Here is an 18,767-nt window from a genome sequence, read left to right on the forward strand (position 1 = left end):
AATTCGCTAGCATTCGATTTTTTGAGTCGTTCAAGTAGACATTTTAAATATATATATCGGGTTTGACGATGAGGCTCCAAACGTGTCTGGCTAGTAGGTCACGTGGGGAAATGCAGCAGCACAGAGTTGTGGACAAAAATGGATGTTTTCTACCACAGCCCATTTCTCTAACACGGGGAAACACAAAAAATAGAAAAATATTGACGCAGGTTTGCGCACTCTTTCAGCGCGAGTTCCAAACGGACACTCTGTCTCGTGATATTACACCGATCACGCAATCAGAATAAACATCGTGAATAAGGGAACAGTTGTTGTTGTTAAACCAGTGAAAATGGTAAGAAATCTAAGCTTGTTCTGCACTTGCAAAAAATTGCACAAGTGTTCATTGCAGTAATTGCTGCTATCAATGGGTTCCAACCTCTCTCCCAAACCACACCATAAAACTCACGGATAATAACAACACCACCACCCCCAAGCTGGGCCCTTTTTATCCTCTAATGGTCGGATGTGTTCCAGCTTAACCCTGAAGGGACATTAACCTTTGACTTGGAACAACAACAACCAAAAGAACAGATGTCCACCTGTGCGTGCGTGCTTGTTGATTTTGTTACCGTTGTCACTTTGTCAGAGCTTGTACATCTCGTTGTCGTGCTGGTGCTCTGCAATTTGAAAGTGAGGGTTTTTTTTGTTGGCCCTTTTTTCCCTTTTACCGTGTCCTTACGGCTCACAATAGCCTCACGTGGGGGCCACTGACTCTTTAATCTCTTATCAGCGGCCTGTTCTTTAGTGTCGGTATAGTCCATTGATCAGGGTGTGTGGCACGGCGGTTAGCGCGCTCGACTCAACAATCGGAAGGTGACGAGTTTTTAGTCGCGGTTTGGCGTTAACTGCCCTTCATCCTCGAAGTGTAGATTATAATGGGAAGTCCCCAGGGCTGGTCCTATGGATGGACTCATCCCCGCAGTGAGAATTTGGAACTTCCACCACCAACTCAGGGCTGTGAGCAGGCGATGAGTTCCTGTCAATGATTTATCAAACTTATAGTTGATGGAAGAGTACGTTGCATTTTTTGTCTCACTAGAATTTCGGCGGCCTATGGCAGCATTATTCTAACTCCTGCACGGGGCTTCTTGGCACTTTGCGCCAGAGGTCGCAACCGGGTACCCGATACCCGTACCCTACCCGATACCCGGCTACCCGTACCGGGTACGGGTACGGGTACCCATTTGCGACCCTGGTGCAGCCGGGTACGGGTAAGGAATCAAAACCCGTTTGCGACCTCTGCTTTGCGCCTCGTCCATCGCCCCCACTGATGTCCTCTTCTCCCCCCCCCCCCCCCCATTTGTACATATACTACTGACTCCACAATAGTCAGTAGTATCTACTATAGAGTTAGTAGTATCGACTGACAACCGCCCCTATTGTATGTAGGGTGTGTAGGCAGATACTACTGACTCTACAATAGTCAGTAGTATTTACTATAGAGTCAGTAGTATCTACTATAAAGTTAGTAGTATCGACTATAGAGTTAGTAGTATCTACTATAGAGCTAGTAGTATCTACTATAGAGTTAGTAGTATCTACTATAGAGTCAGTAGTATCTACTATAGAGTCAGTAGTATCTACTATAGAGTTAGTAGTATCGACTATAAAGATAGTAGTATCGACTATAGAGTTAGTAGTATCTACTATAGAGCTAGTAGTATCTACTATAGAATTAGTAGTATCGACTGACTACCGCCCCAATTGTATGTAGGGTGTGTAGGCAGATACTACTAACTCCACAATAGTCAGTAGTATCTACTATAAAGTTAGTAGTATCTACTATAGAGTCAGTATTATCTACTATAGAGTCAGTAGTATCTACTATAGAGCTAGTAGTATCGACTGCCTAGTGACTCTGTTGTATGTAGGGTGTGTAGGCAGATACTACTGACTCTATTGTGTGTAGGGTGTGTAGGTATATATTCCTACAAAAGAAAAAAATAACATTGGGAGGGAGAGGAAAACATTTTGGGGGGTCGACAAATTTGTTAACCCTTTTGGATCACCTTTCTACCCCCACATCTGGGGGGGGGGCGGTCAACTTTCTATAACTTTTTGATTCAGGCCTTCTGAAAGGCTCTTGTAATTGAGTTGATGGACAAAGGGACAAACGAAAGGCCGGGCTTTTATCATAGATTCCTTCCTTTTTCATTCCTTGAAATTGGTTTATGTTTCACCAGGTCAAAGGGCAAAAGGGCAAGGGTTGTTCCTCACCGAAAAGAATCTCAAGCCGAGTTTGAACTTGAATCTCATTTTCACCGATTGCTCAGTGACCCATGAAGTTCCGAGGCAAAGCTTTCTCAAGATTCGGAAAACGTGGGAAACATTTACGTTTGAGTTGCATGAATATGCCTCGTGAGAGAACGGCTCAAAGAAAAAGAATCTAATGCCTTTGTCTTTCGAAACTGGCCTTGTCTCTACGGGCCTCACTGAGAATGGAATTCGTGAAAGAGTCCGCACAAGATGCAAACATTTACAATTTCCTCTGCCAGATGGTTGTTTTGTCTCCTCTGCTTGATGCGCAACCCCGATCTTGCACCATTCGCAAACATTTCTCGGATGTCTCAAATCCTGGGACGGCGACGATTGAAGTGCACCAAGGCGTTTCAAGGCCCTCACAAAAGAGCAGTGCCGTTGAATGGGTTTCTAATTCGCGTCGTTACGTCCAACTAAGTGCCCTTTTGATTTAAAACTTTCGTGACTGCAGGGATTCATATTCTTGGTTATTTCGGTAAAGTCACGTAGAAGGGAAATAATAAAATAATATAGATATAAAACAATAAAAATTCTCACGACGTTTCGACTGCAACACTTTACCGAAAGAACCAAGAATATAAGTGCCCTTTGTCCAATTGAAAATATTTGGGAAATGTAATGGCACTGAATGAGTGTATACGTCTTTCCAAAGTAAAAATTGTGGAGGTGGCAATGGCTAGAAGACTGTGGAGGGAGAGGGATTGGAAAGAGGACCCCGACTAGTGGGACCACACTTGGAAGAAGATGATAGTTCTTCTAAATGTCTTTTAACAAAACCTATTGCTAATGCACAGCTGTGCAGGTCTTGGGAGCTGTTTCTTTTGGCCTTACTTCACCTAGCTGGTCATTGTGGGTTGGTGAAGTGTGCTCTAAATGAATTTAATCAACAAAATGTATATTGTGTTAAAGCGAAAGACATCTCTTCAACAACATACATTGACTAGTGGCAGGGAAGCTGCGGTCAAATAACACCCCTCCCCACCCCCAACGAGCCGAATGCCTTTTTGGGAGGACCCCATCCACCAGTGGACTGATCAAAGGGTGCTGTACTGGTACACGTGTGATTACGTTTTTGATTAAAGCAAGCCACCCGTGATGTATTTCCTTCCAATCGCAATTGTGACGAGGATGCCACTGTAGTGTTGTAAACAAAAAACATAAATCAGATCGGCAGTAAGTGGCTGCTGCTGCTGCTGCGAGGAAAGTAAACGATGCCAGCTTTGAAACTGCGAAATGATTAGCATTTTTTAAAAATGAATTCTGATACGAACAACCAGAGTTCTTTCCGCCCTCCCTTATTTGTGGAATACCAGTAATGGCGGAGAAATCTAAAATACTAATGAAAAAAAAATATATATAAAAGATGTAAATATAAAATATTTATAAATATTATGAATATAAAAGAAATAACTTTATAAGTATAAAATATGTAAATATAAAATATGTATAAACATTTTTAATATAACATAAATATCTATATAAATATATATTATTAAAATATAAATACGAAATAAAAATGTAAAATATAAATAAATATGTTATTAAAATATAAATGTACAATATAAAACGTTGAAACAAATAAATAAATAAATCTTCCCTCCATAGGCATCTGGATGCGAATGCAATCCTGAATGGAGTCGGGGGGGGCTCTGGCTGTGTTCATCTGGAACGAGTTGTCCCGTGCAAGCGAGCGTGGCACCCTCCACCACCTCCCCCTCTGAAAACCGCTCCAGATTTAGGGACTTTGCAAAGCAGGTGCCGTGTTTTATTAACCATCACGGCCTTCGTGGTGAACCGCGTGGTTTTCAATCGCTGTAAATCTGTTTACAAGAACCCCGGCTTCAAAACAGGTGGATAATAACAGCGCCGCGTTGCGATCTCGAAATCCCGACGGCTTTGATGTGAACGGCGCGCCCGCTCCCCACGGCATTTTGCGATCCTGCGACACAAGTTGTCAACTTTAGCCGTAACAAATGGACGCGTTTGCGGATGCAACGGCAGAACCTTGAAATTACACGAGAAATGCAGAGGGGGGGCGGGCGGGGATAGATGGGGGGGGGGGGGGCGGGGAGTTGAGGTGAGCGGACCTCTTCATCGATGTGGCAACCGCCCTGTAATCTCACCGCGCGGGGATGACGGGGTGTCATCCGCAAGCATGGACGAGGACTGTTATGCAGAGAAAGTGACATCCCATTGCTCTTTTTTGCCAAAGCCTTCGTGAAGCCAGCCCACGGTTGGACCAGGAGGGGATGAGGGTGGTATTAAATGAGAGTGAGGGATGTCGACAACCCCAGGACCAATGCTCGCTGGAGGCCTGCAACGACGATACTCGGAGGACTTTGACGAGTCGGTCGAGAACATTGTGTCTCTTCAACCACCGCCGCTGTACTACCTCCTGGCTTGTAGACTCGAGTTGTGGAAGCAATTGCGATGCACACCGTGGTAGAGGTTTGTGGCTAATGGATACATTAGCGCAGACAGGAATTCCATTTATCCACTTTAAAAGAAGAACACGTGTCACCTTTCTCGTCTGTCCTGTTGGCCTTCGGGCCTGATTGACAGGTCCGATGAGACCCAGAAGGTTGAAACTGGTCGAGAGGGTGCGTGGTGAAACACCTTGTGCTGGGAGTGTCGTCGGAAGGCTGAGACGCTGGTGGACTTAAATGAAAATCGCAAAACTATAAGGAATGTTTTCAGGGAGACTTTCATCCACTTGTGGATCGATCACGGTTGATGATTATGATGACTTGAAGTGGAAATATGAAATTCCTGACTGCTCATTATTTCTGTATCCTGACAGCCACTTAACTGAAACATCCATTTCTCTGAATGATGGGTTTTTTTAAACACCTGTTGTTTTGAACGAACCAATTATTTTATATATTCACTGAAGCGGCAACTTCATGCATTATTCAGTCCAGCGGAAGTTTGCCTTTTCTGTGCTGATCGTGACTGTGAGGGGCATTTCACGAGTTCATTCTTCATCGGTGTCAGCCATGATTGATCCACTGCTGGATGAAGGCCTCTTCAAAACCGTTGCTACCTCTCGCGAGCTCATCTCACCACCGACACTACCACCCACTGCGGATTCGTCACGGCTCGCGATCCAATGACATGGTGGGCGTCGTTTGGTGTAAAATGAAAGTTTTTTTTTGGGGGGGGGGAGGGGGGAAGAGAGTCGATGGCTCAAGTACGAGCTGCAGTGTAAACGTTGTTACTTGTGAACCGCGTAGCAAATTTGGAACTCCTATTCCAAGAAAGCCGTGGCTGCCTACTATCCAGTTTGCACAGGGGATGATGATAATAATCATTTACATTTGTGAAGCGCATATCCAGTGGCCGATGTTATGTTCTAAAATCAAGAAAAACCGCAAGCGAAAGACGTTCAATGCAAAGGGAACGCCAGAAATAATCAAACAAACGTGGGCTCCCAGAATGAGTGTGTCATTAAGCTCTCAGCTGTCAGCCATGGTCCATCCACTCCTGGATGAAGGCCTCCTCGAGCCTCCGCCACCTCCCAGAATCCCACCACGAGGCACCGATCCACCTGGCTCCTTCAATGGCTTCACCTCCCCGGGGGTAGACGCCCTCCCGGACGCTCTCCATTCCTTGGCTGCCGAAGACGCGCAAATGACTCGGTCGAGAAAGGCGAGCAATCACCACAACGGTGAAAACCCAGCAAGGACCCTCTGGCAAAAACAAAAAGTGTCCTGGGAGTCTGCGACGCTTTCCCCGGGTAAAACAATCGTAATAACCGACAAACAAAAGGGAGGGAAAATAAACCCACGACGCTCCTTCTAAAGGTAGCGTTCTGCCGCAACACCCAAGAGAAATGCATTCTTTTGAAGTTTTCCACGGGGGGGGGGGGGGGTGGGGAATGAACAATGCACATCGAGAAGAGCGGGGTGTACGGCTCGCTCGAGGGGAACCGGTTGCCGAGTTGGTGGCTGTGGCGTAGGCGGCGGGGGTCGGATGATACGGTGACTCTCAGGTCGAATTCTTCCTGTCAAACGCTTGGCCGTGGGGGGTGACGGAGGGGCGGTTTGTGGGGAGAAGGGGCGGGGTGGGGGGGGTTCAATGGTAGTTGGACCGGTGAGAGACAGAAACGTGAAAGCGTCCCCGTAGCTACGTTTTCGTGCTCGTTTTCGGGTCCGACGTTTCGCAAACGCCCTTCTGCGAGCTACTTCTTCATTCCGTTCCTGAGTTAGCTCCCGAGCACGTGGAGCGAAACCGTCGGACAACACGTGGCGGTACGACCCGGAAACTCATCGGAGAGTGGGACAGCACAACCGCAAAAACCTAATGAGCAGTGGTAGTACAAGGCCTGGCTGTGTAATTGTGCCCAAACATCCGTTGAAACAAGCAAGCTCACCCTGCAGGGGTTTGGCACATCTGCTGAGGCTCATCAGACAAGTCAGCTTTGATAAATAAAGGATGTGCAGCTACGGAACCGATTGCACGTTTGCTATTCATTATATACCTTCGGCCACCCTGCTATGCGTATGTAAGTTGCACTTCTTTCCCACCGTACGTAGCCAACCGTGCTCATCGGAGGTGGCGGGGAAAGGCAACAAACTGCTGCCAGCTCCCTGGCCCTGTGAATGTCCATGCCCAAGGCCTTCCTCCTCTTGCCCTCCGCCTATGACCGATGATCTCGTTCGCTCTACCAGAGAAACAACGACATAAAACACGCATTATTTCCCCCGTTACAGCTCACGTTCCACAACGGCAACTCCGGATGCGCTCGCGTTGTTCCTGCGATTCACGGGACAGGGTTTTGCAAATCCTGACGGTAAAAAGCGGCCGTCACTCGGCATGGTCACGGCGCGTGTGCAGCCAGGCCTCGCTCGTTGACAGCCGGAGCGAAGAACAACGATGACACTTTGGAATTAAGCTGTCTGGACGCGGCAGATTTTTCTTATTTTTTTGTTCACACACAGCACCGTCCTTAATGGGCCCTCCGGCAAACATCCGTGCCGCTTTTACGCGCCAATGGCAAAACGTTTCCGTCAACTTTTTTTCTCAGCTCCTTAATTCCTGAACGAAAGACGCCGAGAAATTGTTTATAAGCTAGAGCCAGTCGCGTTTCGTTTGGTGATGAATTGTGTTTTTTTAAGGTGTCTCCTCTCAACCAAAACATTTGTTTCGCTTTGCGTGCGGTGAATGGGCGCGCACGTGTCTACGCGCTGAAAATGTCGGGGCGTTTATCGGACGTCATTGAACCTCGATCTGAGATCCTGCCCCTTGCATGAAAGCACTTCACTGCATCCTCCCCACCCTGGGAAACATCTGGAATGTCTCTTTGCACTCGCGTGCGTGCGTGCATGCGTGCGTGCGGGGATCGGTGGCGCAGTGGTTTGCGCGCTGCGCTGTGAACCCGCCGACCCGAGATCGATTCCCGTTCACGGTCAAACACCAGTGACGATTATTTGAACCGGTCCTGGACATATACCCCCCTCCCTAGGTCGACTCAGCCTCAAATGAGCACCTGGTGTGGTGTGTGAACATCGCGGCTGGGCATGGCGCTGGCCACCCAGCCTCTCGTGCACAGGATCGTTGGGGGCATTGACGAAATGTACGGGCACGATGGGGGCATTAGTCAATTTACAACCAATTGCTGCGTCAGGGAAGTGACTGATGGATAATGTGAATGATAGATAACATGAATGATGGATAATAGTGAATGATCGATTAAGTGAATGATGGATAAAGTGAATGATCGATTAAGTGAATGATAGATAAAGTGAATGATGGATGATGGGTAATGCTTCGTCCGTTTGTTTGCCTCCAAACCACTAACCCTTGGAAACCCCAGCTTGCGGGAAAAAAACGCCGGTTCGATCAAACCCAAATCTCCGAGGAATTCAACTGCCGGAACGGAACCAGGTGGTTCCGAGATTACATAACCGGGCAGCGCATAGTGGCCTGGTTATGGTGTATAAACAGCTGCGACAATAAACACCAATTTTGCTCGGCCTGCATTTTTTTTAATTTCGCTCTCGCGAGAAACTCGTAACTTTACCGTTACGTAGCGCCTTGTCCTTGCGGTGGCTTCTTTATTTTTTATTTATTTCCCCCCCTTCAAATTGCTTAAAGTACATGACTTAAACAGCCTGACGTGACAACGTACACCTTGGTGAAATTGCAGGAACGTATTGTGCGCGCTGTGCCCTACGTGCGGTAACATGCCTTGGAATTGCCAGAATACAGCCCTTGAACCGGGCTTCATTCCAGTGGCAGGTGTGCATCGGTCTCTGTGACCCCCACAGCACGCTCGTACTTGCTGCTGATGTTGCTGCTGCTGCTACGCTAACCTGCTAACACAATTATCGCCATTGTGCACGAGTCGGACAGAAAGAGCCGCAGCGTAGCGACAATCGGCAAGCGTGCGTTCAAACAAAACGTTGCGCCACCTTCCCCACCACCCAAAAGATCCTGGCTTCCACCGCCGGGAATGCGCGCTGACGTCCCTGCAGGGCGATGGAAAAAACCTCGTGGCGTTTCTCCGAGCCGCAGAAATCGAGTCGCCGCGGCATTTTGCCTAGCGCTGTTTTTTTTTCTTCCATCCGCCTTGTTTGTCTGTTACGTGCGAGTGCAAAATTAATCGGTTGGTCATTTATTTCGTTCGGACAACACCGCATTGGTGTCATGTCCATTCTTGTATAATAGAGGTTTTTTTTGGGTTAGATCACGTAAATATATAAATGTGTCCATCTTCTTGGTTCTTTCGGTAAAGTCACGTAGAAGGGAAGTAATAAAATAATAAAAACAAAAAATAATAAAATAATATAATTCTCACGACGTTTCGGCCACAATGCAAGCAGCCGTCCTCCTTCACCTGAGGACGGCTGCTTGCGTTGTGGCCGAAACGTCGTGAGAATTATATTATTTTATTATGTTTTGTTTTAATTATTTTATTACTTCCCTTCTACGTGACTTTACCGAAAGAACCAAGAAGATGAATCCCTGCAGTCACGAAAGCTTTAAATCGAAATATAAATGTGTCGTTAAAACCCGCCACCACCCGACGCAGCCAACTAGTAAAGGTTGCTATGTAAACAGAGCGTGCCAATTCCATTCCTGTAATTTTATTATCCCGACACAATCTAACCCAAATTTAACTAATTATGAATCATAATGTTGGTGGTGAAAGCCTACGCGTAAAATGTAATGAGTGTATTGAATCGGTTCAAATATATTCCTTCGCTCAGAATGATGCATGCAGCGATGGTTGTGAGTTATGATACACTCCGTGTGCTACTGTTGTGACTACCTCCCGGGATAAGGAATGAGGCAGAAAAAACAGGGCCAGAGCAAACGAGACACACGGAAAAAAACAAAACGATCCATGCAAGATATGTTTTTTAATGTCTTAAAGCGAACCGTGACTGACCCTGAATCATGGACATTCATCTAATTGAGGATTCCATACAGGGCGGAAAAAATAACGATTTGAGTGTTCAGTTGGGTATCTTCATGCCTCGGAACGGTTGTAGGGCTGTTCCGAGGTCATATATTTTTTTTTTAAAACACCGTTGGCTTGATAACGAGACTTAGGGGATCCTGTAGGTCAGGGGAAGACGTGATTCATTCGGGGTCTCATGGCCATGAAAGGTGACTTCTGAACACAGTACTAAGTTTCCTGTTTTGTGCAAGCAGAAACTATTGTTACGGCGCTCCCTCGGTAGAGGGGTTTAATTCCACGACCACCAGGAACTCACTAATCGTTCACAAACGCTGGAGAACAAAGCTGGGCGTGGCGGCCACACGCGTGTGACCCAGCGAGGGGTTGGCGGATCACGATCACGTAGAGAATTTGTGAAAGAGGCATTTGTCTGTGGGGTGGTGGCCATCAGATGGCAGTACAGCAAGTGCTTCAAACCTGTTTCGGTGTTGGTTTTCTCTGGCTACTCTCGTGTTTTTCAGCCTTCACGTTAAAAAAAACACTCCTCGGAAATGAATTTGGTCAAACAGACCAATGCAGGACAGTCTCCAAAAGGCGTCTCGACTTGAGACGTAACAAAAACGCTCCACGGATTTTTTTTTTGACTGAGTACACTTCAAACTTGATTTGAACCAAAGAGTAAGTACACTTCTTGAAGGAAAAAAAATGCGGCGAATTTTTCAAAAACATCCAAATGCACAAGAACCCTCCTGAGAGAGAGAGAGAAAAAGCAAAAAGAGTCTTAAGATTTGTCAATGCTTTTCTGACTACATACGCTAAATGTATTTTCGTAAATGCGCATACAAGGCAAATGCATGGACGACGCGTTGAAAGTTTGTCACTGCAAATGCCCTCTCGCAGGAGACGGGGTCTACGGGAAGAAGACAACGCACGAGTTTATAGCAACGATAATAATTATTCGAAGTTTCGCTTTGAAATCCCACGTCGCATTCGTAGCCTGATCGCCACGAGATAAAAACAAAAAAGTGTGTCTGGCTCCATAACGCAGATCGCAAAGTTGCAGTCACGATGAAACATTGAAAAAGAGCACTCCGATTCGCCGCTGATCCCTCGAGAGGAGCGACTCCTGCCAAACGGGGCGACCCGTTTGGCAGGTTTTATCCATGTCGTGAGAGCGCCGAGTTGTGTGCATGCACCCCGACTCAAGGCCCCCCACCTCCCTCCACCGCCCCCCCTTTCTTTTCCTCGTCGACATTCCAAACGCCTGTTCACAAGCTGGCGCGAAGAAGAAAAAACAAAAGGGCGTTCGAATGACCTCCTCCTCCTGCTGCTGCCATCCCTCCCCATCAGTTGCCGCTCAGCCGCTCCATCGCTTGAGACGGTCGATTGCAATGAGAGAACCCCTCTGCGCTTGGCCCGTGGCTTCGTTCGCTCGTTCCCTTTCTACGGACATTTAAACCCGCAGAGGTCACCCCGAGCTCGCGGGAATTCGAATTGCAAAGTGGGGGGGGGGGCAAAACGCATCGTTACGTTACCGCCCCCCCCTCCACGCCCCTTTTTTTGGACTGACGATTGAGCTGAGCTGAGCTGCGAGGGAGGGCGGGGGGGGCGGATTCATTCCGCGTGCTTTTGTCGCCCTCTGCTGGCGCTTCTGAGAAACTGGCGCGTTTCGGTGATTCCGAGTCTGGCGTGCATGATCATGATGGCAGTTTGTTCACGAGGAAAAAATGCCAATGTCCCAGGTCTGCTACGGTCACACACGAGAAAGAGAGTTGGTGGCAGAGGTCACAACCGGGTACCCGATACCCGGCTACCCGATACCCGGCCGGGTACGGGTACCCGTTTGCGACCCTGGTGCGGCCGGGTACGGGTAGACCGTGAGTCACTGATGAGTAACTGTCACTCATTTCCCAACGTCTTGTCTCTTCTCACAATTCAAGTTCCTAGAATCAACCCACCCACACCTGCAACATGGCTTCATCCCAGAGGTCGCAATCAGGTACCCGATACCCGTACCCTACCCGTACCCAGCCGGGTACGGGTAGGGTACGGGTACCCGTTTGCGACCCTGGTGCGGCCGGGTACGGGTACGGGTAAGGAATCAAAACCTGTTTGCGACCTTTGGTTGGTGGTGGTGGTGGTTTTTTCTGTTCCACCAATTAAGGCGTGTTCAGTGTTTGGGCCATCTGAGCGTATCTCGCCCAGGCTGAACATCTGAGAGATAAAAGCTTCACAGCTCACCGGATTTCCTCCATTCTCAAATAAAGATTCGGATAAGTTGAAGGATTTTTTTAAATCAGTACGTTTATTCCAGGATGTTTCTGCTGCGCGTCGTCGCTTTGGGATGTTCTGTGTTCATATTTTGTTTGTTGCGGTTGCACCCGACTCAAGAGCCGCATGGCTCACAGGGCGATACCTAATAAATGAAAATTGAAAACTATAGATAATTATGGTGATTCGCTTGTAGATACCCCGCTGAAGTGGCAGCAAGAAGTTGTATAGAAAATAATCCAACGCCTCGTCACGTCTCCACCAATATTAAATCGTCTAACGCTCTCCCCTGTAAGACCTGCGCCCATCGCTTTCACGCAATATTCTGTCACCTGCTGAGAAGAGAGGCCCATTTCAAATCAGTGGGCTTGTCTGTAAATGGATCGACCTGCATTTTATCCGCAATGGCTTCACGTGAACCTCTCCAGCCACTGGAGGTCGCTGCATTCATCGCCAACGTTACAACAACAAAAAACCGAATGGAGTTGTTAACGCTCGGTTCAGTGTGACCGCTAACTTAACTTCATTACGCTTATAACCAAAGCGCTATAACAGTGAATTAACGATGGCACAAAAACATACCGCGTGGCATGGGACGAGATGGAATGGCGCGGTGAATGTTGTAAATATGAGGACGACGATGATGCGTGACAGCAAACGGAGGTTGAAGGTGACGAGATGAACGAGTCGATGGAGGATGACCGTGGAGACGGGGAGGTATCACTGGTGATGACACGGAGGAGGGGTAGACGAGGAAGGACAGGCGAGCGAGACTAGTTGGGTCTTTAAAGGAGGAGCGAAATGTAGTGAGAGTGGCTCACCGTTTGACATGTAGAGAGGGAGTCCATTCCAGTGCAGAGGGGGCTAAGAGCGAGAAGGAACGGGACCGTGATTGAGCACAGAGAGGAAGGGGAAACAGAGAGAGACATCTGGGATTCACCATTGGAACCTCATTTGCCAGTAAAAAATATGATAATTGTTTTTTTACCCTTTCATCTGGCAACAAAACTGACACCTTTTTTTCTGGGATTGTGAACGTAGAGAGCGAGAAGTAGCGTAGAGTGAGACGAAGGGACGAGGCCCTTCTTACGGACCGAGAAAACTCCCAACACTGGCGCTGGCCCATTGCTCATTCACGTAGGAGAGCCACCGTCGGTCACACACAGATCTTGGCAGCCGCTTGTAATCCGAGAAGTGTGTTTCTTCTGGGCTGGGCCACCTCTAAAGCGTTCCAACTTCTCTCGAGCTCTCGCCACGCGCTGCTGCGGGCATCGCTTCGACTTGCTGGAGATGCCCGCAGCAAAGCAGCGCGCGGAGAAAGCTTTTTGAAGGCGTCGCTGACTTTACCCGACACAGGATTGCGTTGCAAATCGTGCATGCTCTGTCGTTGCCTGCCTGCAGGGACATCCAGGATCCATCGGCCCTCAGGGACCAAAAGGAGTTCCAGGCTTTCCAGGCCCCGAGGGCGTAGCAGGCGCCGCGGGAAGGAAAGGAGATGAAGGGACCCCAGGTTTTGCCGGGGAGAAGGGAGAAAAAGTGAGTTGGCCAGGTCTTCTTGATCGCGTGAGGGTACACACGCATATATCTCTCGTGCTTTTCTTTATTTCTGTAATTTTATTTATAATTAATCATTACTACATTCATTGATTGTTCATTCCTAAATGCTTTACATGGTGGTAGGCACTTGTGTGCTGGGCAAACGCAAACGTTGCTGGGTCGAGTAATAAGACATTATTTTGGGTGGATAATACTGGTGACCTTTCGACCCGTAAGATGTTTCAATCACAATGTTTTCTTCCTTCACAGGGCCCCATTGGCGTTCCAGGCTTCCCTGGTAATAATGGTGTTCCGGTGAGTGGAGGCCACATGTTCTGTAACCGAAAACAACTGCAATTGCACCATAATCGTAATGACGATGCTGTAAAATGCTGGGAAGGGGATCGGCATCGTTAAAGGCTTCCCCCAAAATCTATTCGCCTCATTTGTATGGCTGGCTGACCAGCACACGATGCACAAAGCATGCTCGCGGTAGTTGTCGGCCTAGCAAATCAAAAGCAATACGATTTAATCAACATGTCGATAACACATAAAATTAAAGAAATATGGGTTTCAAAAGCCAGGCGCAAATTTTGGCGACCGCTTGCGGTGTGCTATGCGGTGGGGGGGGGGAGGAGGCGGCTCTTTGGAGGGCGAGCCGAAGGATTCGCTATCCGCGAACGCCGCGGTGCAATCGGCACGCTACCGACGGACGCGGCAGCTGGGTTTGACGCCGCGCCCGGCCACTGACGAGGCCTTACCCGATGCGAGGTTCTCGCCGCTGCAGAGTTACGGGAGGGCTTTTGAGAGCGCTCCCCATTCCAGGAGCTTCGGCAAAGGAGGGGACAGATGAAAGGCCCCTCCCCCTCCGTCGAACCTCAACCCCGATTTTTTTTTACGCAACCGTCGCGCACCCCCCGGGGGCCCGTGGTGGGAGGAATGCTGCTTTAAAAAAAAATTGAAGAGTGATGGATGGCAATGTGAGGATTGTAATGTAGAGTTTGTCATCAAAGAAGGTTGTCTTGCGTAGAGGGCCGAGTGGGAATTTCTCCGCCGCCCGTTTGACTCTGAGGAACCCCTTAGGGACCTGAAAGTGTTTGAGCTTCGTGTTTCTGATCAACAGAGCGCAGACACAGACCATGCACCCCCTGCTGAAATGCAGTTTGCATCATTCTAAGTAGAATCTGTCTCTGCTTCTGCCACCGCTGTGGCCATGTGGCTGTAATACGATTTTTTGGAGGCTATTTCACAAACGAAGTTATGTCGATTGCTGCAAAAATCAGTAAATGGATAACAATGTTTTTAAGCAATAACTTGCCAATTATGTAGATATAATTAATATTATCGTGAACGGCATCATTCTGGCCTCCTGGATCTCTCCTCATAGATGCTTGATGCAGCTTCTGACAAAAGCATTGTGCCGAGTCACTTATATTTGGTCGTGAGAATTCTCTTTAAACTCACCGGTCAGCTGGAACGATCATAATCGGAGTGTTTTAAACTGTCGAACAACACGACATTTAAATTAGTTTGGCTGTGTCAGGTGGGGGAGGGGTCACAACGATACATATTTGGTCAGATCGTTACGTGGCCTAAACTCAAAGAATCAATTATGATCACCATTGATTGCTTAGAAATATAATAATAATGATGATGTTTTCGAAAGACTGCCTTTGACTCCAGAGCATCTCAGGGTACTTTACACAAGATAAAAACATCATTAACTAAAATAAATGTTTTACAGTTGAGCTAAAATAACCTAAGAGATGTCAAAAAAACAGCTGCAATAATTATCCGCATATTTCTGTCATAACTAACGTGACACGTTTGTCGATTTTCCACGATGCAGGTATCCCTCGATTTACGAAAGGGATGCACATCCTTCAAAAGACACGCGTAAAACTACATTTCGTAAAATCGGAAATGGATTTTCCCATTAATTTGATACGAAACAGTAGGCATGTGTCTCGGACAGCCATTTCAACTCTACTCCTAACGTAAAACCTATACATCACCTGTATCACTTTTCACGATACAAAAAATCATTATTAAGAACATGAATAGTCAAACGATTTGCATCAAACTAAATTTCAAACAAAAAAATTTACCCTCTTCAGAGAACTCGCCAAATAGATCCTGCTGGCACGTTGAAATGACTGGACAGCTGACGTGAAAGCGCCACTGCACTTCGCACCTCCGATTAGCATCGTTGGCTACGTACAGTGCGAAAGAAGTTCAACGTGCTGGGACGCACGTGACTGTTGCACTGCAGGGGACACTCTGACGCTGTCGCGGATGGACGATGACGACAATGACGACAATGACGACGATGACGACGCAGCCTCCCGCGTGGCTTCTCGTTTGATGGTCTCGCGGCGCGCGTGGCCTCGGCGACATTTCTTGGACGCGAAATTTTGTAAACCAAAACGTTCGTGAATCGAGCGACACTCTACCTGCACTTGACGTTGCGTGCGCGTCTAGGGCCACCCAGGCCAGCCCGGAGTGAGGGGCATCCCCGGCCTCGATGGCTGCAACGGCACGAGGGGAGACGCCGGTTTCTCCGGAGACAACGGATACCCCGGATCGTCGGGCCGCCCGGTAAGCTTCCCCCACATCGCCGGCAAAATACAAACGCTTTTGAAAACGGACGAACAGATTAATAACTTATCTATGTATGCTAAAACTATTTAATTAAACTACTTTTGTATTTTATCAGGTAAGACCCCCACTGAGCTACGTAGCTCTTTTTCAGAAGTGACCTGGCCACAAATGATAGCTCAACAAAGTGGCTTGTCGTCGTGTGGAAATTTATAGCAGCCAAATACTTTAAATTCAGGTTTATTCTAAATGTGGAGGGGAAAAACCTGAGAACCCAGAGAAAATTCCACGCGGGGAGAATATGCAATTAAATCACAGAATCCCTATCCGTATTATTATTTTTTGTTACGTAATAATTTGTGGTATAATTCGCTGAAATATCAGCAACTAGGAGATGATGCTGCTGTGAGCACGCTGGCAATCCAGAGGTGTCCGTTTGATTCGATCTCCCGGTACTGAAGTTCAAACATTGGTTCATGTTTCTAAAATCCCTCCGCCTCTGTCTAACCAACAGCACGAATGTGTAGGGGTACCGAGAGGCGACCCCCACTTGTTTAGACTAGATATGGGCCGCAGGGTCCGGAGGGCTTTCTAGCGCTGGGGATGAGAAGTGGACCCAGGGGAGGTCTGTGCAGGCACAGTGTGCCCACTCTCACATATTGCAATACATCTGACTAGTGTGGAATAGTAGACCCAGAATATCATACTCTTCTGTTCTTTCGGTAAAGTCACGTAGGTAGAAAAATAATAGATCATGATGTTTCGATCGCAACACACAAGCAATCGTCATCAGGTGGGACAACCACAGCAAGAAGAAACTGCTGAAGTAGGCGAGAGATCTGCCGTGGCATGAGGTTATATAGGCCTCAGCAGTAGGGGGGGGGAGAGTTTTTTCTTGCTGTGGTTGTCCCACCTGATGACGATTGCTTGTGTTGCTATCAAAACGTCGTGATCTATTATTTTTCTACCTACGTGACTTTACCGAAGAGCCAAAGAGTATGGATTCCTGCAGTCACGAAAGCTTCAAATCCAGAATATCATCTCAAGGGGTTCTCTAGATCAGTGCCAGCCCTTCTGGCAGCAGTAGTATCACAAATAAATTGTAGGGCTGCACTTTAACATTTTATTTATTTTCCAGCTATGAAGATTAAGGAAATAAACTAATCTACGAATCATAATATTGGTCCTGAAAGCCAACGTTTAAAATAAAAAAAACAAATATTGGAATGAGCACAGGGAAAGCAAATGTTTCGAATGGAATCCAATGCATTTGTGTCTGTGTGATTGTTTCATGCAGGGAATAGTTGGGCCTAAAGGCCAGAAGGGAGAACCTGTCACCACACCTCCCGGATACAAGGGCGCGACGGTACATTGATCCACAACTTTCACATTGTCACATCATCTTGCTGCTGCTGCACAACAAAAACATGGCTTCACATTATAAAGGATTATGAAAAAGGATTAAAGATTTGCATTTATGGGTGGCGCTTAATTGCCCCGGCATCTCACATTTCATCGAAATCCATTTCCAATGCCTTGCGGCAGTTCCAGCGTGGGGGACACCAGTGGCAACTGCCTCTGTGCAGCTCAAAGTGTAGACCGCGCCTGCCTGCAACTGAGTGGCTGAGCAGTCGGAGCACTTGGCCAGCAACCTTGAATCCGGATTTCAGTGCAGGGAGTTGACGGCCTTGGCCGGAAACACATCACACGAATTCTGGTTTTTCGTTCAATTTGGCTGGAAGCTCCAGCTCTTAGAATGAAAAATGATCGGGTTTGCTGTCATGTGTTTACAGTACCATGCCTCTCTGCAGATGTGCATATGAGCAGATGAGAATGCTCTGCTCCCTTGTTAATGTGGAATATTACAAAAAGGTCATTTGAATGGATTGCAGAAGTAGTTCTGGGAAATGGCCCTCAGCGGACCGTTCTCTAACACAATTTTATTTTAAAGTACAAGATGACAAAAACGAAATCTTTGTCCACGAATTCATCCGTTATCTTTCAACCCACATTTCTTTGTTCTTATCATTTGAACTTGAAGTGGGCTTCTATTCTTTTTACAAATACACACTGGAAAATGTGTTTTTTCTTGCAGGGAGAAAATGGCTACCCAGGACAAGATGGCCTCCCCGTGAGTCCTGTTGCACTTCCAGTCTGGTGGCTAGACAACATTTAGACGTGATGTTGTGCATCCCCTCGACACTCAAGGAGTCGGGGATCCCTCGTGAGGAGCCTCGGACACCTGGGGGGGGCTTCCCTCCAGTGGTCATTTTGTCCGCTGTTATTTAGTTCTTTGCTTTGCTATTAGCCTTAGTCTAGTTTGTTGTCGAACGATGGAATCCTAGTCAGGTCTCAGTGTGTGGACTTTTAACTATTTTACAATTTGTATTTCACCCGGCAAGGCCCACTGAGATAGACAGTTCTTTTTTAGAAGTAACCTGGCTATCACAAATGATAGCTCAACGAAGTGACTTGTCACGTGAAAATGTATAACAGCCAAACACTCTAAACGCGTGATGTTGATTCTAAATGTGGAGGGGAAAACCGGAGGTCCCGGAGAAAAATCTACGCGACCACGGGGAGAACATGCAAGCTCCAAATATATGAAGCCGTTAGGATCGACATCAAACCCACGATCTCCTGTATGCCAGGCAAG

General features: G+C 47.3%; 1 protein-coding gene across 1 annotated transcript in view; it reads left to right on the forward strand.

Annotated features, from left to right (window-relative positions):
• The window catches only part of COL4A6 (collagen type IV alpha 6 chain), a 169,685-nt gene that overhangs the window by 85,814 nt on the left and 65,104 nt on the right, over nucleotides 1-18,767 (forward strand). The window contains exons 5-9 of the mRNA XM_078875979.1: nucleotides 13,379-13,513; nucleotides 13,784-13,828; nucleotides 15,995-16,111; nucleotides 17,409-17,477; nucleotides 18,207-18,242. Coding sequence (XP_078732105.1) covers nucleotides 13,379-13,513; nucleotides 13,784-13,828; nucleotides 15,995-16,111; nucleotides 17,409-17,477; nucleotides 18,207-18,242 — 402 coding nt within the window. The remainder of the gene's footprint in view (nucleotides 1-13,378; nucleotides 13,514-13,783; nucleotides 13,829-15,994; nucleotides 16,112-17,408; nucleotides 17,478-18,206; nucleotides 18,243-18,767) is intronic.

Source organism: Lampetra fluviatilis, chromosome 43 (genome assembly GCF_964198595.1).
Source record: "Lampetra fluviatilis chromosome 43, kcLamFluv1.1, whole genome shotgun sequence".
NCBI classification, from domain to species: domain Eukaryota; kingdom Metazoa; phylum Chordata; class Hyperoartia; order Petromyzontiformes; family Petromyzontidae; genus Lampetra; species Lampetra fluviatilis.